Source organism: Mycteria americana, chromosome 4, assembly GCF_035582795.1.
Source record: "Mycteria americana isolate JAX WOST 10 ecotype Jacksonville Zoo and Gardens chromosome 4, USCA_MyAme_1.0, whole genome shotgun sequence".
In the NCBI taxonomy this organism is placed as follows: Eukaryota; Metazoa; Chordata; class Aves; order Ciconiiformes; family Ciconiidae; genus Mycteria; species Mycteria americana.
In genome coordinates this window covers 32,856,642-32,882,544 of record NC_134368.1, presented here as the reverse complement: position 1 = coordinate 32,882,544, position 25,903 = coordinate 32,856,642, and the positions used below count along the sequence as shown (strand labels likewise).

At 36.6% G+C, this 25,903-nt stretch overlaps 1 protein-coding gene across 5 annotated transcripts in view; it reads left to right on the top strand.

Moving 5' to 3' along the window:
- The window catches only part of DLC1 (DLC1 Rho GTPase activating protein), a 238,546-nt gene that overhangs the window by 48,053 nt on the left and 164,590 nt on the right, over positions 1–25,903 (top strand). For all 5 annotated transcript variants that reach the window (XM_075500130.1, XM_075500131.1, XM_075500129.1 and 2 more), the window contains exons 3-4: positions 13,023–13,172; positions 15,807–15,947. In XM_075500130.1, the coding sequence (XP_075356245.1) occupies positions 13,023–13,172; positions 15,807–15,947 (291 nt within the window). The remainder of the gene's footprint in view (positions 1–13,022; positions 13,173–15,806; positions 15,948–25,903) is intronic.

Genomic DNA, 25,903 nt, shown 5'->3' with positions numbered 1-25,903 from the left:
ATTTTCACATGGGAAAGAATGAGCTCTTTTCCAAGAAAACAAGGCACTTAAACTCCTTTCACTGAATATGAAAAAAATAGCAATGGATTTTCTCATGCTATCATGTTCTCCTACAAACTTGTGACAGAAAAAAAAATATCTCTGGCATTTAATCAGATGCATGGATTGGCAAAGCTAAAGAAGGATACATAGGTGAATTGAGGGGCAGGGGACAGCAGTTGACTGGTCTTTTTTGACAATTCACCTCTCTTTTGGACCCTCACCAACTAAGTTACAAATGTGCAGACTCCCTTAAGTTCTTTGTAGTGGTGTCCTGAAGAAAAACATTTGAGAAGCCCCCAGACCCTATAATGTCTGTAAAATCAGCATAACCTCACCTGTAAAAACAATGTTACAGTTATGTGGTCACTTTGCACCAACGTAAATCCAGGCTCTAGCAAAAAAAAAAAAAAAAAAAAAAAAAATCAGCACAGCTTTTTGTCCTGCCTTTGTTTGGCCTCCCTTGGCCAGCACTGACATTTGCATGCCTGCATAGAGAACCAGACTAGGGAACTGACCCTGCTCAGCACTACCCCTTTCCCAGGGACTATGTTCAGCTGGGTCCCCACTGGCTCACTACTGGAGACTGGTGCTGGCACAAGGGGAGGTGAGGGGTGGCCTGGGAGAGTAGATGAGAGAACAGCAACTTGTAGCAGAACTGTGAATTCTGGGAAAATTAAGGTAACCATGAAACCATGACCTGTATCAGATCATGATTTCAATATCTATTTTTTAAAACTAAGTTCGGAGGACAACTATAAACAGAACAAAGTACAAAGTTACTAAACAATTGAGTTCTGATCGCACTTGAATCTTGAAATACTAAACTTATTAATATCATGTAAGGTGAAAGTATATTTTAAATCATTGACTACTGTAAGGTTAAGTAGTGGATTTACTATGCAGTAGTGAACATCCTTTAGAGTTTGTCTTGGTATTGAAAAGAAACTTTGCAATAAAGAAATAAGCAGTCTACACAATCCATGGAGAGGTATAGCCAAAAAGCTCAGCTCATTGCTAGAGGCAAAATCAAGTGCACTTATACAGCTAATGATCAGTCTTCAGATAGTAAATATAGAGAAGCTATGCAGAATATGTGGATTTACAGCAAAGCAGCAGTCTTGCAGCAGTGTGATGGGCAAAACTGGGATGCAAGCAAGTAGATCTTTGAGCTTTGGGACTTTCAAACAACATTTTCTGAACATCGTCCTTAACTGCAGGAAGAGACACTGGTCTCCCTATTCAAGGTCGTCTTCTTGGAGATGCATGTGCTATAAATACCATTACTGTTATAATGATTTTTGGGGGTTTTATATTGATTAAGCCTTGCAGTAAAAAGGTAATTCAGTTTTACAAATGTTTTTCTCTACATACTGACAACTAAATCAATTGTCATGCAAGTCACATGCAAACATAAGTAGTGTTCTGAGATCTGTTCCAGTGTTTTTGTTGCAGAGAACATACTGCCTCTGAAAGAAACAGTTCTATTTTGAAGTTCACTGTTTCTAAACAAATTCAGTCTTATTAGAGAAGAGTTTAAATTCTCAGCTTCCCTCTTCTATTTGTCATGAAAAGTCTGCACAAGAAAAACATGATTCCGCTATAACTTCTGGAAGTTTGCAACAGCCTTCATCATCCATTGCTATATCTGCCACAACAGTAAGCCTAAGAAAATCTTTGAACAACTCTCTCAGGTCACTTGCATGATTTTAAAAATCTTCAGTTAGTGCATTTTTTTCTGATAAAATGAACCAGAAGTAACACAAAAATATTTAAAAGACATTTCCAAATAGCTTTGCATAGAAGGGTGGTCTATGCAGGGACAGAATATTAATAGTGCAGGAAAGTTTTGTATATTGCCAAACTTCTGTGAAGTTTGCTCTTCTACATTTGCAGAAAATAACTCCTCTTTCGCATTTTGGTTGTTTTCTGTACCACAAAAGTGTCCTGTTTGGATTAGCATTAATATTTCCCACTCCACTAGCCATTGCCTTACCTTTTTAATACCATTTTCATCCCAGTGGTACTTATTTGTTCCTTCATTTTTCTACAAGCCTTATTGTCTGATCTGCAGTGCTGCACTTTAGTGCTGCTGAATAGCACAACAAAGAAAAAAAAAAAACAACCAACTTCAAATTATGTCTTCCATTTTACCCATCTTGACAATAAGACTGTAACCAGGTCTTGTCATATCACATGTAGAGCATCCTACCCCACATCAGGTTGCCTCACCTCTTTCAACCTGCATTCTTAATTTAACTCTTAATTTAATAGGTTAGCCACTTAACCATCTAAGATAGTCATTTCTATTTCTCACCTGGAAGAAGTTAGAGAGTGGTTTATGGGTTTTGCTTCTCATGTGATGTTGTGATACACACTACACAAATGAAGTAGGTCCATTCTCACTACACAAATGAAGTAGGTCCATTCTGCAGTAGAGCAGATTAACTGGTGACTCATTTAAAGTAGGTCTTATGCATCTGATTTCACAATTTTTGTGCCTTGATCCTGGGTGGCCTTTCAGACATGGGGTTGCTTGGACTCCCTGAGATTCAGTATGGTTGGTATATACCTGTCTATATCATATAGCTTTCTGTACAAGAACTTGAGCTCTTCTCTCCTCATTGAATCCCCCACCTCGTTCTTTCCACCTTTAACTCTGAAGTTCCATATTTTCTTTGTTGTATCTTTACAGAGATCTCCATAATCTAGTCATGCTTCAGGGTACAGGGGAAGAAAATACTCTGCTGAATGCACCCTATCTCAGCTTTCCTCAATCCCCTTTCTCTTCTAATGGCTTCCTCCAGACACAAGAGGGATTGGAAACTGTTTGTGTTGTGCAGACAAGCCTATTGAATCTCTCACGTAAATTGCTAACTTGAGCAAGATTACCAAAACCAGAATGATAAATGCAGATTCTTCTGTCTCTAGCTAGATACCTAAATAAATGACCAGATTATCAGAAACCGGAAGCACTGGGCTGATTTCAGTGAGATGCAGGTTATTACAAAATGTTCCTACATTTTGTCATTCAGTATATAAAAATTCTCAGGCAACCCTTGGTAATGAGCCAACCCAATCTATATTTTTTTTAATTAGTCTTTCCAGGTAAGCTTGTAATATTTACCTCTGCATTTAGAAAATGCTAAATTTAAACCTAACATCAATGTACAAAGTCTCTTCGCTGCACAAATCAGAGTGCATGCATGCATGTGTGTGTGTTTATGTGACTTGTAAATACACAGAAATATAAATAAACACATAGGACTCAAAAGAGTAATATAAAACTAAAGTAAAAGGCAGATGCAGTTAAATATTTATATTTTTAACAAAAAAACCCCAGATGAACGATAACTTGGATGTCTTCAAGCTAAGCCCTCATGGCAAGATTTATAAGGCTAAACAACCAGCTAAACCTGCTCCCCTCATATGAGGATTTGTTATAATTTTTGTATAACAGCACGTTTCTTCCATAATGCTTCCTAGCTTTGCACAAACATTTTGCTTGCAAAGAAAAGCAAATATAGGAAATTTTCTGCAACCTTTTAAGTTAACTGGACTTGAAACACTCAGTGGAGACTCTCCCCCCCATATACACAAATAATAGGCAAATTGATTAAGGTATTATTAGCAAGGGAATTGTGTTGTGTTTTTTTTAATAGGCTGTTTTTTCATTTATTGACATCGCAATCAAATCAATGAACGGATACCTTACCTAAAAAGATTGAGTTGACAGTGCAACCTGTATTCTTAAAATTCTTCATTTGCTAGGGTAGCATGATAACCATTTAAGATAAGCACTCCTATTTCTCACCTGGGAGAAGTTAGAGTGTACAGTGGTTTGTGGTTTCAATTCTCATGTCTGTCTTAGGCATGATTCAAAGTCCATCGCAATTGTGGGAAGAGTCCCATTAATTTCAGGAGGCTGCTCAGTACTACTATTGAAATATCTTCAGGTATTGTGGGGTAGAGTGTCACTAATAGACTTCATACATGTAGTAGCCATTAACTGGTTTCTATATTTTCATTGGTAAACTGCAGGACAAACTAGGTTTTATATTCATTCCTTTTCCTCCGTCCACTTTGCGCTATCTTCAGTGCAGTGTAAAACTGAAAGTATTGGGTTTGCTGTCCATTTGTAAATAATTCCTTACTTCCAGATTTGAAATGTAGTAGATGATCTCTTCAGAGAAAAGCTTTTTTCCCATGAGGACACTCAAGGATGAGAGCAGGTTGCCCAGAGAGGTTGTGCATTCTTTGTCCTTGGGGGTTTCCATAACCTGACTGAATCAAGCCCTGAACAGATTGGTTTGATCTCACAGCTGGCCCTACTTGAGCAGAAGGTTGGTCTAAAGACCTCCGAAGTCCTATCCAACCAATTCACCTACGATAATCTTATTTTGTTCTGTCTATGTACCTATTCTTTGTCTCTTTCAGACCTTCAGACTGACAAAGGGTGAAGAAATTGAGGCAAGGGGATCACAGGTGGAGAGAATGGTTTAAGTAAAGTGTCTTAAATGCTATGCTGGTTCTCACTATAATATCGTTTCTGTCCTCTTTAAAAAGCATATTGCAAGAAGTTTTAAAAACTATCACAGAATAACAGAATGGTTGAGGTTTGAAGACATCTCCTGAGATTGTGTAGTCCAACCAGCATCAGAGCAGGTTGTCCAGGACCATGTCCAGTCAGATTTTTAATATCTCCTTGATGGAGACTCCATAATCTCTCTGGGCAACCTATTCCACTGCTCAGTCACCCTCACAGTAAAGTTTTTTTTTCTTAGGTCTAAATGGAATTTCTTGTATCTTGAATTGTTGTCATTGCCTCTTGTCCTGTCTCTGGGTACCACTAAGTGCCTGGCTCTGTCTTCTTATTGACTCATCAGATAGATCCCTCCTGAGCTTTCTCTTCAGGCTAAACAGTTCCAGCTTTCTCAGTCTCTCCTCATATGAAAGATGCTCCAAACCCTTAATCATCTTCACTGGACTTGCTCCAGTATGTCCATGTCTCTCTAGTACTAAGGAATCCAGGACTGGACCCAGCACTGAACCCAGATATGCCTCACCAGGGCTGATCAGAGGGGCAGGATCCCTGCCTTGTCCTGCTGGCAACGTTCTTCCTAGTGCAGCCCAGATACTGTTGGTCTTTTTTTGCCATGAGGTTGCATTGCTGGCTGATAATTATCCTCACCTTTGTGTTTCCAGAAGTGAGTGTCTCATGTCTTAGGGAGGAACAAATCACAAGTAAATTATGAAGTATACTAAAGGGCCAAATATGTGAAATCTTTTGTGTCTGTCATATATTCAGTTATATTCCCCGAAGTCCGAATTTTCTTTTAAGAATGGAGTGCCCTAAGTGTTTGTGCTACATCAGGCATCCAGACACCTGTAACTCTTATGCTCAAGCACTTCAAAATTGGATGAATGTAAACAATTGGAGTCAAAAGAAATTGTCACAGTTCAAATATTGATTTCCAAATGATCGGATTTATTGCCGGAGCAATTAATTTCTAATATTATGGAAATGGAAGTCCTCAGAAAGTCTTTGCATTTTTAACTGTGTTATAGAGATAATAAAATTATGATATAACATTTTTAAATATTATAAAATACAAAGGATAATAATAGATAAATACAAAGACAGTCAATAATTTGTGATCAATTTACTTACATTTTCTCACATGCTGTTCCTTTCAGATGATACAGTTTGGAGTTTGGACTTTCCACAGTCTCACAGAAATGGTTCTTAATTCATTTGATTTCAATAGATATGAGGACCCCTGTGAGTGATCACTGGCATCAATTCTTCTCTTTTGATTTACTTTGAATATTTAGTTTGAGAAATCAAAAAGCCTGAAAATTAGGCTTAAACAAAATCACAAAGACCAGAACAGATCTACTGAAGGGAAAACCCTCCCTCTGATTTAACTGCAAAACTAAAACAAACCAAACAAAAACAGCTCCCTTTCCACCAATCTATAAAGTAGGCATATTAAATATAAGTATACAAATAGATTCATTTATTTGTGTATTTGTAAAACACGTGCCAACAACAGACACATATCCAAGCTAATTTCATAATGTCGCTGATGCTGATTTCATTTCTGATGATTAAAATAGAGTCGTTATTTTGCCTTTTTTGACTCTTTGATTTATGGCATAATAGGAAAGCAATAAGAAGTTCACTGAAGTATTTTTTTGCTGATTTCACACAAAATTACTAGATCTGAGATAGTTTTTCAATAATATAAAAAGTGCAGCATCGGTCTTCTTTCACTCACTTTATATTTAATCACAGTTCTATTTAATCACAGCATTTTTCCAATCTGATAATTAGTGCTCAGGTTACTGTCATAATATTCTCCACAAAACGGAAGTCTTTCCTCTCATAGCAACCAGAAATGGGGTCCAGTAAAGGTAAAAACTTGCTTTTTACTTGCTTTGTAAGTCATAGCCATAAAATTTTAGTCATAAAAGGTGACTTTTAGAATAAGTATAGTGCTAATTTACAAAATATGAAGGAGGAGGAAATCGGAAAGTAACTGAATATTGCTTATGCTGGAAAGAGTGTGATAAATATTTTATGTTTTAACTAAATATTTTTCCACCCAGTGAAGACAGATTATATTCATGTTGTGCTCTGTGCCTCTATGGGATTTGATTTTGGCAAATTTTCATAGTCATAATCCTGACATGATCCTAAATCAGGAACGAGTACTGGGAGTTGAGTGTCATCAGACCAGCTACTGTAAACAAGTGTAACTCCAAAGACAGAGAGGTGGATTTCACCCATCATCTGTAGTTTATGAAATTGTATTCTAAGATAATTATCTTCTACATTGGACGAGATATACCATTTAGAGCTGTTAATTTTAGGTTTGGGTTTGTTACCTGCGTTAGCGCCACCAATTATTTTTTTCATTAGTATTGCAGGAAAATTGCTATAATGTTAGTGCAGTAATGACAGTTTGAGAAGTTTATGTTTTCTATGAATATGTACCCATGGTAATATGACATTGGCTAGAAAGAGACCTTGGTTGACTTAGTTTCTTACTACAGAGCTGCTGTGTTTCAAGAGCAACCACTTCATGAGTGACTACTGCCTGCAGTCCCTACTGAGTTAACAGAGCCATGATTCCTCAGGTTGTTTTGTCCCAAGGTTTTTGAGTGATTTTCCATTTCATCAATAATGAATTGCTAAATTTCATTATTAAAATAACGTCTCTGCTAGATAGTTTACTTGCCAACATGAAACATGGAAAAATACAATCAAAACTGCCTGAACTAAAGTAGAGTACAGCCTACAGGTTGAGTATGTGTTTAGGCAAAAGCTGCTGTAGAAAGGAAGTTACTAAAGAGGAATGCTTTTGTTTAGATTAAATTAGATTTGAATGTGAAAGATGGCAAGTTTCTGCAGTGGAAATTAGGTTAAATTCAGGAGACCTTACCTGTGAACAGTACATGAGTTTGAAAGATCTTGTGAGAAGTTAGGGAAATGGAGAAGCTTCACCTCACTTCCAGTCCTGAACTTCCAGTTTCTGGAAGTTACCAGCTTGAGTATATTTGGATTTTGTGCTCTCTGTCATTTTCCAATGCATTTTCCTCTTTTCCCCAGGGTGCAGCACTATCCCTGCAAGCACTATGCTCCATAGAAGGAGCTATATTTTGGGTCTGGAAGTATAAAAAGCATGCATTTTGTTAAGAGATTATATTCTTCAGGCGCTGACTTTCCGATGTTATTGTATTTATTACATTTCTCTTAAGGATACAGTAGTGAAAATCATATTTACTACATTATATAGCAATCAAGTGCCTCTGAAGTCTTCACTTTTGCAAGCTTAACTTATTTGTGGGTTTAACAGGAACTAAAAAGTGCATGTGAACCAATGCTATGGAATACTTTATATTTGGAAAAACTGAGTCAGCTAACTAAAAATTCTTGTAAGAAGAATGAGAAGAAAAGCTACTTTCCCAAAAACACACATGAATGTGTAGGGATATTGGCATGCATGAGCATGTCTCCTCACCTGTGCACGTGTACACAAGTGTACGCTTATGGTATTTGTTCCATTTTCAGTCTATTTTAAATATTAGTTCAAAATATGATTTATAGCAGTAACCTTACTGTGATCTTTGCTGGTGTCTAGGCCTTGTGTCTTATGTTAAAAAAGAATGGAATGCTTTATTTTTTTCATTGTTTTAATGTTCTCTGCCTGCAATTCCTCCAATATAATGAAGAATAGGACTCTAATACGGTACTGTAGAGTTTAAAATTTAGAGAAAGATAAAATTTTTAGGTATTTTTCAAAGTTTGTGAACTGTACACTGCAATGTAGAAAGATGAAAATTACGCATCTGATTTATACACCTGCTAGTAAAAATCAACAGGTAATTCCAAAATACCATATATCGCATTATTCTTTGTGTTTGTTTTCAGTTCGGATGAAAACCTTCACAGTATAAAATCAGTTATTTAATAACTTTCTATTTTTCAGGAAGGATATTTTTTAGCAGGGAAAGACAAGAATGAGTAATTTAATGCCATCTGAAATACATAGCATTAATACAAGATCTTAAGTCAGTCCAGCTGGCTGCAGATCAAGAATACCAGACAAAACTCAGCCAACTCTTTCCATAAAAGATCTCTTTCTTTGTGGGTAATTAAGCTCGCCTTGCCAGTTGTGCAATAGGCTTGCCTCTAAAAACCGAGGACTCCTTTTCAAAGAAATTATGAGCATCTTGACACAAGAGCGGCAGGGAGGAGCGAGGCTGGTGGTGCCCTGATGGCCCTAACAGAGGGCTGCTTGGAGCAGGACATCCTCTCCCCTTCCTAACCACAGGGGACCCCACTGGCACTAATGGAGGTGTCTGCTCTGGTCTGGAAACCAGCAGATGCTTTGAAAGGGAGCCCTTACAGGGAAGGTGGGAGTGAGTCAATGCCCCTGAGGGTATTAAAAGAGAGCACAAAGTTAGTTTTGTGTACTAACTACTTCGTACAAAATTTTTGTTGTGAAAATTAAAATCGGTTTTCCTCTTAAAAGTACATACTTCTTTTCAAAAGGTACCCTTTGCTGAATTCAGCTCTACTCAGCTGAAAGAGGTATGTGGGAAAAGGGGCTACAATAGGAAGAAAAGTGTGTGTCATGTAAAACTGGCCACAGGAGAAGGCGAAAAATACAGATAAAAATAGAGAAATAAAGGGTTTAAGACAGAGGAAGAGAAGGGTATCTGCTTCAGCTGTTTTGCCCTGCCCTGATAAGACAAAATGGATGTATTAAATCCAAACTTAACTAGTGTACTCCTTGACCGGTTTCTTTTATTTCAGAGTAGGTTAAACTCATCATAACGTTCTGATAATATGGGTATAAAAGTTGCAACCTTAAAAAAAAGGGGGGGGGGACATGTACTTTTTAGAAATACTCTGACTAAGGCTGCCTTTCTACAATGCTTGTTGTTTATCCGTCAAACGTTCAAAATCAAAAATGTGACATTATGCACAAAGAACATTGTATTCAGAAATTGCTAGGTGTTCTCCATGCAGAGTGCTATAGGGACATCATGTTAATAAACAACCTTAGTTTGTAAATGCAGGCACAAAGCACCTTGGTAGTAAAAAGACAAACAAGCACTTGAAGACATAGGAGTACACAGGGAAAAAAAATAGTGTTATTCTTTTCAATAACAATATAAGCTCCAAATGACAAAAGTGTCTCAAAAAGTGGCTGAATCTCATCTGCAACCATGTTCCCAAAAATGTTTTTATTTTTTTTAAGATTGCTTGCTGAATGATAGCAACAGGGCTTGTGAACTGTTTTCCTTATAAAAACGTTTGGATTTCTTTTAATATGACCTTAGCTTTGGGGTTTTAATACTTAATTTAGGGGTAATTCAAGCATCCTTCATTCTGGGAGCAGTTACAATGCTTTCTGTTCTAAACATATGAATATATTCAAATTTAACTAGCTCCTTTATCACACCAGTGAGGATAAAAATTAAAAGAAATACTGTTTTTTCCAGTTCATGACCTAAAGTATTTCCTTTTTGTATAGAGACATGTTAAAAACAAAATCTCCAGACAAATAACATCTCAAGTTTGACCTGCTGTATATGCTTGTGATACATTCCTGAATTGCCCAACACAAATGCCTAAAGTCAGGAATTAAGGCTGTAAGGGCAGTCTTTGACCAGGCACCTTCTAATGCCTGAGTTTTGACTTCATAGTGGTAAAGGTAGGATCTTTGTATAATTCTATAAACGTAATTTATATTATTATGCACTAATTTGGAAGGTAACTAGCTGTCAGTGGGGGAAAATCTGAGACACTGGATGCAAAGGAAATACTGTGTTTTCAAAAGAAAACAAATGAATCGCTAATATATTGCTGGCTTTAGATCATATCACACTTTGGTAATAAAATCTCAGACGGGAGATACAAAAAAGACAGATAGTCTATAAAGCTCTTGGAAATTTATTAGGTAATATCAAGGCTAAAACTGTCTAAACACAAATTAATCTAATAATAATATTTATTTAGTGTGTTGTGTTGAATTTCCAACTCAAGATTAGCCTTTTTTCTTTGTATGTGTTTAATTTTTGGTAAATTGTTTAGGCTTTCATGCATACAATTTAATAGTGCCCCGGCCAAACAGAAGGTGAATATTGTATTATTCAGTAAATTGCGAAAATAAAAACTATATGTAAAATGTTAAAACTTCTCATGACAAGGTTGATTTCAACAGCAGTCAGAACCACAAACCATTGCTAGGACTTCTGAACACAATAGCTAAATTCCATACTGATAATATTATTGTTTGCTGAAAGAGGTGTTTGCCTGTAAAGCCAGCCCATTGTGTCAAGCCTGAGTATCACTTTGAGCAATATCTTACCACCTCTTCATTTCAGCAGATTCTCTGAAGCATTTTCAATCTGCTACATGCAGAGCAAGTTTATACTTTTTTGGCAGGGTAAGTCAAACAATTTGCTTGGGGAAAATTCCAGATTTTTTTTTTTGTCTTCATGTAAAATGCCTGTTATCTCTCTAGTCTGAAAAAAACCCCATAAAACAAACAAATGAAAAACCCCCACCCAGTCACCACCACTCAAATTGTTGTGGTGTGGCAATTAACTTTTGGTTTTTAAGTCAAGTGTAAATTTTAGGTTGATTAGCCTTTCCAGTTTTATATTTCCAAGCAAAACTAATAGAAATAAATACATAGTTAGGGGACTGTGTTGGAGGGTACTTTTGGTAGCAGCACTGGCCCCCTCTGGATGGGTAAACTGGCTACAACCTCACCCACCATGGCAAACGGAGCCCCATGCCACAAAGGAGGTCATGTCTCCTTTGTTAGCAGACCCTTATTTGCTCCATCGGGCTTTCTGCACCCATGCAGATTAGATTAAATAACTGTTCTGACATTTGCAAACTTCAGACATCAATTTAACATCAGTTAAAATGAAGATGCATGGACTTTTAATGAATCATTTGGGACGTTGTGTTTTCAGTTTGAAAGAAAGTGAAACTTAACCCATTTCACTGATTGCTACGTTGTTTTGAGGTAATACTCTCTCAGGGTCATTCTAAACTTGGTTCAGGTTCATCAGGAGGTCCTGCAAATTCATCAGCTTTTTCAGCAAACCAGTCGAAAATATCATGTTGTAATAAAAAATGAAATACACAGTTTTCCTGGATTTGGCCTTTGCTATGAACGTTGTTCATAACTCTGCTGTGGACTGACAGATTGGTATTTCTGCTTTTCTAAGATTTAGTTAACTAACCTTCGGTCACTTCTGTCTTCACATAAAGACCATGTAGACCATGTTTTCTATGACTGTTTTATCTATATAGTTCCTTTAATTCTAGCAGGAATAATTTAATTCATGTTTTGCAACATCTTTGAAGCACTCTATAAAAAACCCACTAATAGAATCCTAACTAACTAGAGAAGTCACTGTGTAGTCAGTTTAATGAATATCAAAAAAGGCTATTTGGGCATTTATATTACCTACTTCTTGGACACAGTGAAGTAATTATAACATCTTTTTTTCAATTCCTTGAGAAGGATTTATAAAAATATTATTTTAAGTGAGTTAATAGAACTTCCTATTTTCTAACTTCCTATTGTGAAAATCCATATAGGAACCAGTGGGGGGTTTCATATTCCTGAATGTTGAGGCAGGCTAGTTGGCTAACTTTTGCATTAACTCTCTATATAAAGGGGAAAGAGAGGGATAAGTTCCTTGAGAGCATTATTTAGTCCATCTAACCGAAGATCTTGCTTTGAGTTGCTCTTTCTAGGATCTTCTCTGTCTCCATTTGTACCAAATAGAGTAAAGGGAAATAAGCTGCATAAACTAGGTGTTTAAGGCTGTGACATAAATATCCCTCATCCTTCTCTCTTTCCAGTCAGAGGATCTACAATACTGTATTTACTATGATGTTAATGTAGCTCATGTATATCAAGAATTTCCAACCAAGGCAGAAATCTCTGCCAACAATTGACAAAACATAGTCACGCCGATGAGTTCCACAAGGAAAGGTCCTCAGCTGGAAAATGGCTTCTTTGAACTTCCTTCTCTCCCATTCCAATCATACATTAACCTTCATCATTTGTATTTGTACAATCAAATTAATTAACTTGGGGTGAATATTTGGAGGAAGTGTTTAGAATCACTAGCTCTTTAAAGAGTATGTGTATCAAAGAAATGGTAATGATGCATTTGTATGAAACAACTGTGCTTTTTTTAAAACTTAATTGCTATAATGGATGTATATTAAATATTAATATAAATTGTTTTCCCAGCAGTAAGTCAATGCTCAGTGAATTGATTACACAAAACAGTATTTTTCCCCAAAAAAGAGATTTTTCTGCTTATTATTCAAGGTACTTTCATGCCAAATTAAGAAACAGAGATTTCTTGATTTGAGTTTATTCTTTCCAAGTAATGCCATTTCAGATTTAGCAATCGTATGTTCTGTTCCTTAGGAAATAACAGAAGATCGGGACCGATCACGACTGGATTCAATGGTGCTGTTAATTATGAAACTGGACCAGCTTGATCAGGATATTGAAAATGCTCTCAGTGCAGGCTCTTCCCCATCCAGCACCCCAACATACAAACGGAGGCATATACCTGTAAGCCAGTTTGCTTAATCTTTATTATTCTAAGAAGAATCTGGTTTTACTTCACTTTTTTTTTTTTTCAGTGCTCACATTTATCAGCTTCTTGCTTTCAGAACTAAAGCTCTCTTTGTAAAGAATTTCCCGTGTATTTTTGTTTGTATATATGTATGTTTTGAAGGCAGTAATAGTGGCATCCATTATTTCCTGTTGGCATCATTTCATAAATGAGAGGTTCAGAGCTCCCAGATGAAAGAAAGGGAGATCAACAAGATTCAGAAAATGTCTGGCGTTCTAATTATCACTTATGGTAAATGCAGAGTCAGCACAGAGTCAGGATCACACCAGTCTCAGAGCATATGTGTACGTGTCACTTGACATTAAATAGCTAGAGCTGAAAGTAAGTCTGAGCTCCAGGTCTTGTTTTTCTGCTAGTGGGAGGGTCCATGAAATTTGTGGCAGAGACACGCTTATGAAATCTTCTGTCAAGCCAAATAAGATTCTGGGCAGAACTTTAGTTATTTAAATTTCTTTAATTATTTGATTTATTTAAATTAGATAATTCCTTGCTGAGAGTAGTCTGAAGGGAGACTAGACAGCTCACAAACATGATTGATGCGTTCTTTTTTTCTGAAAAATGTTTACACATGTAACTGTGAAGAACATGAAATGGCTGACCCAAGGTGTTCTTGTGCAGGCTTCCTGTTAATTTCACCCACATGTGCTGCAGCTGTTTTTCAATTTAAGAAACCTGAGACATACTGCCCCAAGATCTCCTGGCTAACATTCAGGTCGTTTGTTTTTGTTAGTGGTATTTTCTTTTAAATAATGAAGGGGTTTTCCTATTAAAGCCAGACTTCATTATTGCTTTATAGTCAAGTGAGCAGTCTGCAGGTGAGAAAAGCTGTATTTAAGTTTCTGTGGGTTTAGTCAACTGAAGATTATATAATATGTCATTTTTAAAGGACATAACATAATTACACTTTTAATAGTTAAACATTTTCCCCTTGGATATCAATGTTCTTGCAGTATGTCCTTGAGCACTGATGGGAGAGGAAAGCTGAAAAACAATGTTAACATCTGTTCTCCATATCTTGCCAATGACTGCCAGAATTTTAGCTAATTTCTTACAGCAATAAAGGGAGTTGGGGCAATCTGTATAAGTAAGCCTGCATGTTAAGGAGAGGTGGTACCTGTTTCCATGCTGCAAAGCAGCCCTCCAGAAAGACAGCTTGCATCAAACATGGTATATATGCTGTTTATGTACACTGATTTTCTAGGAATTTTTGAGCTTTTGAGTATTATGAATCAGAAGATCAAAAGATTTGGTTTTCAGGACACTTGTGCATTGTGTTCAGTCTCATATTGATTTTATTGTAATGAAGCATTTGAATGCGATGCAAAAACATGGCTAATGGGGCAGGGAGCATGGTTCTGCACTGTGGCAGCATGGGTCTGCCAAGCAGGAGCTTCTAAGAGCAGCGGTACCCAAGCTGACTTCTACAGAGGCATTTCCATGGCTCTGCTGCTTTCCCAGTGCTTCATATTGCAGGGCACTCACTGGCAGGAAATATCTGACTCAAATGTATGGTCCTACCAAGAGTGCAGCTTTGTCTCTAATTTCTAACCCTCTTCAGGAAACAGCACACTTGCGTACTTGGTGTAGAGGCACCTGTCTAATTGGCAGCTTCACTTCGGAAGACCAGAGACTTAACTGCAATTAATGAATCAAATGGTTGCCATTTCTTTCCAGTTCAGAAGCAGAACCCCTGAGATGTTTCTGCCTCATATTTCACCTATTCTAGGAACTTGGTATTAGGAAACTGAGGCTTTGTCTGCACAGAGTTGGCTGGGGTTAATAGTTCAGGCTTTTTTCTGTGTACTGTGTACACTTTTTTCTGTGTAGCTGTATTCACACAGGCTGAAGCTCGACTAATAATCCTGACAGTATATGGCTGGTTCTACGCATAGCCAGCTCTTCGCCAGATACGTGTCACAATTTATCTGCAAGCAGTATAATCCCCTGCCCTCACTCTACGCAGTAAATCAAGCATGTGCTGTATTTTTACTTCCTCAAAAATAAAACATACTATATTTCTTCTTCTTTTTATTCTCAAAAAAGGAATGTAATCAGTGTCATTAAAGTAAGGGCATTTTAACCAGAAATAGCATTTGGCTGATAAGCGTCTGCTGATTCCAAAAAACTAGGGAGCTGTACCTCTGAATTGTATAAACTGCTGGATGGTGATGTCATTTCAGCTGTGTAATGGTTTACAGATGTTCACTGAGCTTGCAACACTGCCGGAGACAGAAGGTGGGAGCACACAGGAAATACTGAACATCAGAGAAAAATGTCAGACTTCTGCAACCCCAAACTGATTTTTCTTACCTTGCATTCTAATGTTTAGGGGAATTATAGCTTTGATGTTAGTGGTGATTTATAATTTCAGAACAGCAGCTAATACAAACCACCACATTGAAAAGGACAGCAAGCGAATGTGTGGGTAATGGAAAAGAATAAGGGGAATTAGTCTTACATAGAGAATTAAGCATATATATTTGAGTAAGCCTGTCTAAATACTTCCATTATTTAGAAGAACTAGATTTTTATTTCACATTACACTTTTACTTGCAACATTTTTTCTACAGGATGTTGAATCTGGTTCTGAAAGTGGAGTGGATGTTGCTTCAATAAGTCACTCACAAACAAACTTGTCTCCTAACATCCATGCTCCTGACCTAGCATCTCCCTGTTTGGTAGCCAGCTCTGGAGCTAAGCCAAAGGCTGGGGTGAGTACAAAGATTATATTTTCTTAGTTTCACTCATGATATCAGTTTGGAAGTGAAACGAAGACCTTTTATACTATTCATTACCTGGTTTATACAGCAGCATGTGTGTGACACTGAAAAAAAAGGACTAATACTGCAGGTCGTCTCAAGGTGCCATTTGAATGGCAAACAATCCTAGAAGTTTCACATTTAGAAACACACTATTATCAGCTGATGATTATAATAAGCTGAGTTTTTATGTGAGAAAATAAATTAAAGGAGCTATTCCATTTTACTTTGGAAGATAAGGTTTCGTGAAGTGGTATCATTTGGAACATTTCCTAAATCTCATGGAGGATGTAGCCAGAGAAAAAGACAGTTGAATCATGTAGCCTGATTTATGATGCCCAAACCCAGTCACCCTAGTCCTCTTGAGAGGCTAAACTGTTGTGTACTGCAAACAGAGGTATTACCCTACTGAAGGGAGAATGTCATTCTAAGGACAAATTTGGCAAGTGGTTTCATACGCTGAGGATTGGAGGGAAGCCTCTGAGCAGACGGACCCTTTCCTGCAGGTGCCAATGCACCCTAGGCGGTGAGGAAGGTCACGTCTGAGAGCTCAGATGTGGCAAGGAGACTCCTTCTGTATCCATTCATAGATACATACAGCTATCGGGAGCATAGTCCTTTCTTTTGCCGTTGTCCATCTACTAAAGAATCCTTCTTCATAATGCTTCAGCCATCAGCATGTGCAGAAAAGCTTGGATGTCCTAGAAACTCCTGACATACTTTCTGTTCCCTCTTGCACTTGCTCTTTCCACTCCCTCAAGAAGCAGAGAAATCTAGGCTCTTCTAAACTTCGCCCAGGCTAAAAAGTCTTAGCATAACTCCTTCTCCATCTGTTCACGAATTCAACCGCTGTTGCTAACTGGACCAGCAGAAAATCTGCGATAAAATATTAAAATATAAAGTGTGGTTAGCATAAATATATATATTTATAACAAGTTTATAAAAAGTAAAATAGAGGCCAACTGTCATTTACTGCACTGCAATAATAGCAAGTTAACTAATGCCTTCGATTGAGGCAGTAACAAAAGTTCTAATAAACATTTACATTTAGGATTGTTCACTTGTACAAAAATAAATTCACTTGTAATTTATCATCAGTGCATAACTGTAGCAAATAGAGAGCTCTGCTCTCTGTCATTGCATACAGTGCAGCACAAATTCTCAAATAAGTACATATGTTATGCTAGAAGATGATATCCCATTTTGCCAGATCCTGAGAAGAGCACAGACACTCTCTAAGGTATTAAACATCCCTTCTAAATTTAGGTTTCTCTACTAATATTTGGGAAACTCTTAACACCTGGCTTTGCAGAAGTGTGGGTCACTTCCTTTGGAGCTAGATATTATGTGTTAATTCACCTTTAATAAGTATTTATTTGACTTTTCCTGTGATGGATATATCATGTTGAACATATCTGCAAGTATTGCTTTATTATATACTTTTTAATATATATGATTTTGGAGAGATCCTTTCTTTTTTTTAATTTGTAGAGTAACTGTGAATACTCAAAAAATCTCTGCTGATGTGTGGGTTGTAGAGCTAGAATCTGAAGTCCTCTTTTTTTTAATTTGTAGAGTAACTGTGAATACTCAAAAAATCTCTGCTGATGTGTGGGTTGTAGAGCTAGAATCCGAAGTCCCCTTTTGTCAACCTTTTTGATAAGTGAAGTTAAATTTCCTCCAAACTCAACTCTCTTTTTCCTAAAGTTTAGCATGCTGCAGCTTACCACACTCTATAGTGGGATTTGGAGATGGGCTCTTTTTAGTAAGTACATTCAGACAAAGACCGTATTTGCTTTTTTATCATAGTAGGTTTGATAAGTACAAAAATGTGGATCACTTTTGCTCTAGTGTAGATCTCTTGCAAACTGGGAAAAACAAGATTCTCTCAGATATGTTGTATTCCTTTTGGCTTTGGCCTTTCAGATTGCTTTGACTGTGTATCCATCTGATCCACAAACTAAGTGCTAATGTGTGCTTTGGCTTCAGCTGTTCAAAACTTCAGCTGCCTCCCTACCTGCAGTCAAGCTTTATTTGAAAGCATAAGTTTTCTCGGAACACACTGGGAGAAAATAACCCTTAGTTCTCACCCCTGTGTATCTCTAGACCTGTTGTTCATCTGGTCTGCATGGCTAGGTAGTCTGCTGTTAGGTGCTTGACTGCCATCCCATACCGGTAGAAAAGAAGTTCCCATATTCTTCTCATTGTGTTTAGCACTGGGCTCTACTCAGGATGAATTTTTAAAAAGGGTATATTGAGTGGCATCTCCTTGAAATACTGCCCAGAACAGACATCAGGGATGTCTCTGTACAGATTATTTCCATGTAGAGATCACTCATAAAAATCGTCAGTGTGTTTTTCTATCTGTAAGAGAGACTGTTGTCATAGTTTCTTTTTGTCAGAGTAGCTGGTGTAGGAGTAGGTTTATTCTGCACTGGAAACTCAGTAAGCTACTTTTTAATGGTAATGGACTGTTCCAAAGATTTTACTTCCTTTTTGGTGTTTGCAACTGCAGATCTTCAAGGATTCCAGATGCTTAGTCTCCAAGGACAACTTATTTTGTTGTGTTTATTAATACTATGTAAACAAGTGTACAACTGCAATTAGTTACATTATGGAATGATATGTGGTATTTTTAAACAAACTATAGCAAACTGTTGACTGCATCAAAAGCAGACCGTACAATTAAAACAAGGCATCATGTGCAGACTGGGGGGGTGGGAATAATAAGGCAGGGAGAGATGGGTTCAAATCTAGTCCCTGATAACAACGTTGGAAAAGATATTAACTACACAAGATCTTATCTTACAGATAGGAAATTAATGTATAAACAAACTATGTCTATTCATGTTAATTCAGCTTTATATGGATTTAAAACACGATAAAACTTCTAACAATGTCACAATGTGCTGGAATATTCATAAACAGAATTTTGCTTGATAATACTAGTGGAAATGAGTCACTCATTGGTTTATGGAGAAGCAAGTAATTTTAAATTTTCATGGGCAGATTTTATGAAATGTTAAACAAGCTTTCCAGTAGCGAAGGTATTCAGAATTGTAATTAAAATTCAGTATCAGTTATAATTTTCTTTGCAAATTCATAGTAGATATTCTTTTAAAGAAAATTGGGGGGGGGGGGTTGTATGTACATACACAAGTTATTTAACATTTCATAAAAATTTGTTTATGGATAGTCAAATGCATTCTTGTCAGTGTGAATGCCTGTGGACAGTACGCATATATATAAACATACACATGCGTGCAGACACGCACAGAGTACTCCTTACTGAATACAAGCATGACAAGGAAGAACAGGATTCTCACCAGAGCATTATAGAAAGGTATTTCTATAGAAAGATTTTTCTATGATTTGGCAGGGTGCAGCATGAAAGCCTTTGATATGAAGATGTACATGGTATTTTGGGCTTGTGAGAAGTATACAGTTGAATAACCTTCATCCTAAATTTAGGAATCTGCCACCATTATATTTCATGGTCAGGGTAAAATAGCATAATGTGATCAATAGCGTGTTTGGTCCACAGTATAACAACTAACTCAAAATGTACATGTTTGGCAAGGTGCACAAATGGACAATCCTTGTGAAATAAGGATTCCCATGATTGAACAGGTACATTTTCCACATAATTTAGGATTGAATAGTAAGAAATGGTTTTGGCATCTTTATATTACCTATGTTAACAGAGTAAAGAATGTTCATGCTTCTATAATTAGCACATCTCTCTGTTCTGGGTTTTTATTCACCAGTCTCCAAACTAGACAATTATTTTTGAATATTAACATTTGAATATATACACTTGGCAAACATTAATCACATGGGAGCTGAAATCAGCTTAAAAAAACATGAAATCAACAGGCTTTTGCCTCAATGGTCATGAGAAACACTGGAAAATGGGAGTGTCTGGTCTGGATTTGGAGAGCAAGGAATGTAAATATCCTGTATGTCATTGCCTTCTACAAACTAATGCCACACATCTGGACACTTACAATATTGTTCAACAATAAAGACCACAAACGATTTATTTTTAAATTTGGCTTGATTATTATAAAAACAATATGTGGCTACAGAATTTAAAATGTATTTTAATAACAAAAGATAAGTTACAATAGCCTTCTCCAGTGCCCAGTTAAAAGCTAACTAGTTAAGGAAAGCTTGAACCAATTATCATTGTCTTTTTCTTTTCCTAAATATAAAAAATTGGCTAAAGGACAATAGTAACTAAGGCCTAAAAGTTGTGGCCAAATTTTTTCCTTGAACATCTGCTCTGCAAAGCCTATCTATTTTCTGTTCAGGTGAAAAAAAACAGCCATGATTATTTTCTACTGCTTTTCTTGGCAGTCCTATCCCTCATGCTTCAACAGTGTCCAACTTAGCCTTAATCACACTGTGCAACGGTAATCAGAAATCTATTATCACCAGAATAGCTGGTATCTAGGACAAGATTGTTTTTCAGATTAGCTGTAATGACTCATTTAAAATGAATTCATTTCTCAAAGTGATTTTAGGCACCAATTATGTCTGCAAGTACCAAATGACCTAGCCTGCCTACGCACTAGTATGGGACTCAGGTGCAGCTACTGATTTCAGTGAAGCCTTAGATGAGCTCAGGAGTCCACTTTCACAAATCTTGTTACTGGATTGGGACAAAAGGTTGTCTTATTTAGATTACAGTTTTGCAAACTGTTCATTTTTATGTACTAAAATAATTTAGCCTTTCACATATGCTTTTGATTCATGCTATATTTTAAAATTTCAGCTGTTTAGAGAAAGCCAAATCATTCTGTGAAGAATAATTTATAGATTTCTAGATTAAGAAAGAGAGTTCAAGTTTTTTGCTACTTTACTACACTGGTTTTTAACTTATGAAATGAAGCTAAAATTTGTGAAGTACATGGAAACCTTTGTTTCAGAATTAAGTATTCATAAGGAATTATCGGGGAAGCAACTGTTCGAAATGTTTATATTTCCCACTGCATTATGTTTTATAGCAAATTCAATGAACTGTGAGGTGTGCAATCATACACAGAATATGTCGAGGAATTTGTGCAGACAAATTTTTCACAGTGGGGCATGCCACCTGAAAGGTTATAGATTTTGGTCTCGCTGAGTCATACCTTTATTTTATTTATTAAAGTCCCCATATCACTGTCGTGGTTCAACCCTAGTCACCCACTAAGCACCACACTGATATTATTATTGCTGATATTATGGTGTTCCTTGAATTCTTATTTTACTCATTCAGGAAAAACTGGAAGTTATTGTGGTAAGCATTAGGGGGAAAGACTCTTAACTATGCAACATTAATTAAAATATTGGGTTTTTAAAACTTTTTAAACTTTTTAAAAGTTTAAAACTTTTAAAGTTTAAAACTTTAAAACTTTTTAAAACAAATAGAAGATGAGAAAAGACTTCAGAATCTGACCATGTTGATTAAGTTAGTATTGCCTTTCATATCTATGTTTAAAAAAAAGTGTTTTAGCAGACAGGGTAAGATAATTATGAAAGCAAATGTTAACACAATCATGTTTTCATTTGAATTCTACCAGCTTATTATTTCACCCTACAAAAAGGATTTTCTCAATACGTAAATTACCATGAAGCTACATTTGCCAGTCATGTACTAGATAACAGGAGGATTATGCTGTGTTTGTTACATGAATCTCTCAAAATTTTTCTTTGACTCCGGCTTGTTCCCCAAAGGAATCTGTATTCTGTTTTAAATATAACTTCCCATGTTAACCCCAAGTGTATTTTATTTTTTCTCGAATGAAAGAAGTAGCAAACTGCAAATGGCAGAGGTGCTTTTTGTTCTGTGAAGTCTTTTAAGCACCATAAATCTTAAAGGTGAGCACTTTTTTTGCAATGAGAGTAATATACTCCCAGAGTTTGAACCAAAACCACTGGAATCCAGTTATGACATCTTTGACAGCGCTGCACTGGTCAGGGACAGTCTCTCTCTCTCCCTTTTTCTGTCCCTCAATATTGATTCCTGAGTGACCAAAATGCATGGAAATTCACAGTGCAATAAAAGGTTTGCAATTTTATATAGCTGCAGTATGACCCAGGAAACACAAGTATTAGGCTGCCCGCTTTTGTTTCCAAGTGCAATCCCAACACAATATTGGGACTCTAATTAAATACCCAGCTTGTGAAGTGCTAAGCATGAAGACTTCTGACTATTTCCAAGATGTCAACTTGTATGTCTACATTTCTGTCTGTCTTACAACCTGTTTATAGCAGCTATGTTTATATACAGTTTTTTTCTCATGTTGTCTTCCTTTCTGTAGAGTTGCTGACACTGTCTTCAACGCTGTATCAGTCTAGTTACATACGATAACCATTTTTTATAAAGGGAAGCAAAAGTTTATGACTTCTTCAGCAGTAACATTGCTAATTGTACTATTTCTATGTTAAGTACATTTTTTTCACTGTATGCTGCCATCTGCTGCCTCACTCTTGTAAATGAAGGGCACTGGGCAGGGGACATCAGGCACTTACACCGCATCAGGCAGTCGTGCCGATTAAAACATTTCATAGTCGAACATACTGACTTTTCTTCTTTACAAAAAAAAAAAAAAAAAAGCTTTTCATCTTGTACAGATGCATTCCGAATATTTATAAGATATGATAGACTAAAAGTTGACATTTTCTGTGGGAATGAAGTTTTAATGGAAATTATAGTGGATGGGGGATACTTTTAGAAATATTAAAAAACTTCCACTTAGTTTTAAAAAGAATTGATTTTACAGTAACAGAGGAAAAATTCAGCTCTTAATGAATTTAAGATGTTTGGAAGATTTTTAGAGTAATCCCTTGAACCGTAAGGGATTTTCTTTCATTTTATATTCACACATGCAATAATTTATTTGTACATTAAGTGCTGGTACTCATAAAAATCATAGCCCATTTTCAGCCAGCTACATAATTACTGACACAACATAACATCACAACTGCATGTGTACCACCATAGGAGGCATGTGGGTTCGAGAGCATTAAGTCCATTATATGAGAGTGCTATAGTTCCTCTTGGCGTCACTTATTCCTTCAAGTGGACCCAACTGGGAGGAAAAAATACTGAACGCTCCACAGCCTCCCTGGAAGATAGTCTCTGTTTGTTTTGCAAAATCCCGAGTGGTTATCTTTTTTCTCTTTTTATTCAAGCCTCTTGTGTTTGAGAACAGGAAACTTCTCTGTAAGAAAAATTCACATTAAGCTAATAATCATACCTGAAGTTGCCAATATTCTAGTAGTTCAGTAGAAAATTGTGAGCAAGGATGTATTTATATTTAAAGGTATCATGCTTAAATGTGTCAGTCTAATGTGTTATGGTTATGGCTGCCTATAACAGGCGAAGAGATCAAAATTCTTCAAGATCAGCTCAGGCCTGTGAACACATCTCGCATCTTTTCTGCATGAGCTAAAAAAGCTGAGGGAATTACCATTTCTGGTCATTTACAGGAATGTTACTGTGGCAGGGAATCTAAAAACTGCAGTCCAGCCTCTCTGACATCCTGTTTGCATTTGGGCCTGTGCGAGACAATTCCTAAACCCCTCAGAAACGAGGGGCAACCCATGCTTTGCACTATTATTTCTTCATTGCACGTCAGATTTACTGATACTTGGAATCAAATCTGTTATGTTCTTGCACATCAGCATTGCGTTCATTAGTACTGCCATATCCATGTTTGACAAATGGAAACTGAAATCTGTGATTGGAGGAATTTTATTCTGTTGCTCTCAGGACCAATATCCTTCTATGTAGCTTACATTTAAATACTCAGGGCTTAACAGCAGGAAATCATTTATGTTGTTGTTAAATGATCACAAGCAGATGCAGAGAAAGAGAGTTTTCCAGGTTCTCTAAGAACAAATCATATGAGCATCAATCATATTAATCATACGAGGTCATACAATTTAAAATTTCAGCCTCATTTTAGTTTGTTTCTTTAAAACTCATTCGGCAATCAGTTAAATGCATTTTCTTACACAGTAAATCTGTTTAAATCAACAAGACCGTGCATGTCAGAAGTGCCACATGCATGGGTATGTGGATATGTTTTTTGCAGAATTAAGGCCTTGTGTCAGACCTAAAAGATTTAATGATCAGAACGAATTACCACAAGGACTCAGAATACTTCTTCCCAATGCCATATGCGTGGTCTTAAACAATACATACAGAAAAACCATAAGTGACCTTTCCCAAACATCAGGAAGTTTCCCTCATGCCTACTATGACTATATTCAAAGAGCTGACTCATGCTCCATTGATTACTAAGTAATGGTTATGTAGACACACCACAGGGCAGCCTGCGTTTGCATTCAGGCTCATGACATAAATGAGAGTCATACATCCTCTAGTTCCAAACGAATCTGTGATGCCTAGAAGAATTGCTGGTGTCCCATCTTACAGAAGTCAAGAGAGTCAGTTCTATGCATTAGTTATTTGACTGCCACAATGTGCCAGTAAGATAACACTGTGACTTCAGTCCTGCCAAGGACTGTGGTCTAAAAAACATGTCAAGCTTCTGCATAAAAATGATGATAGGCTGAATTTCAGTGAAGAAGGTGTCTGGAATACAGGAATATCATAAGAGCTGGAATGGGAAATACAAGAGTTCAGGCTGATACTCTAAATTACTGTGAAAGTGGGGGGGAAGACATTTTCTATTTAGCTTATAAATAGACATGTTCTAGAAAAACATACAAGTAATAAAGAATAAATTACTCAGAACATTTCCTTTGGATTTTAGTGCTTTTTCAAAACTAATGACTATGATAGCCAAAAAACCCCCACCCCACCAACTTATGTTTCTGTTTCTGACTTACTGCTATGCATCCCGGGATCGTCTAGGGAACACTGAGGCTCACTCTACAAACAGGTAGACATTAGTAAAAAAATGTTAGGAAAAATTGAGAAGTTTAAATATTACCTTTAGGTAAATTTACCACTATCTTTTTAATAAGGAATATACCTTTTGACGCAAAATTAAATAAATAACATGGCTGAAATATTGCAAAAAGCATTTGTGACTGTAGGTCCATATTCTGAATAACAGGTAAAACTTGAAACTGGTATTAATGAAGATTCGGGTGATAGATCACTGACTCCAGTTTGGGGGGAATGACTGTTTTATATAATACCTAACAAAAAGATCAGTATGCATAAATAAATCAGTTTTAATTAGTTGTTAGTCTATTTTTCAGTCAATATTTAGAAATGACACATTGTGACTTTGATAACCAGATGCTTTGACTGCAAAAAGAAGTGTAAGTGAATATTTATAAGTCACCTATTGACTAGCATGTTGTTCCCAGATTGTTGTTTATTTTGTGAAAGGAAAGAAATATGCAGACATCAATTTGCAAGTGATTATCACTGAGGAAAGAAGTTGGTTTATCTATTATGCATGGACAAAATAACCTGTTTAATTATTTGTACCCCTTTCAATCAAATAGAGGCCTCTCATGATGCCATGCTTACTGCCAGGTGCCTTGTCTTCCTCCAGTGGTTTGTGGATATGCACATACTGTCTGATTTGCTAGCACCTTCCAGGTGAAAATTATAAATAAGTGACTTATTTCTTCTAAAAGCTATTTTAACCATTAGGTTAAAGGGTTAGCTGAAATATTTCGGTGATGGAAACAGTGGGTAGACGTTGTCAGTGTGAATAATTAATGCAGAAATGGGAGGTCTTCTGCAGAAGAGTTGAAATTCCCTTAGTATAAGACAAAGAGGCTAAAGAACTTTCAAAACTAGATGGGCTTACATTGACACTATGTTGAATATTCTGTTTTATCAGCCTTAGGTTGATTTAGCAGACTAGCAGTGTTGAGAACAGGGATTCAGCCTGCTTTATTAGATATAAACCTGTGAAGGAAGAAAGCAA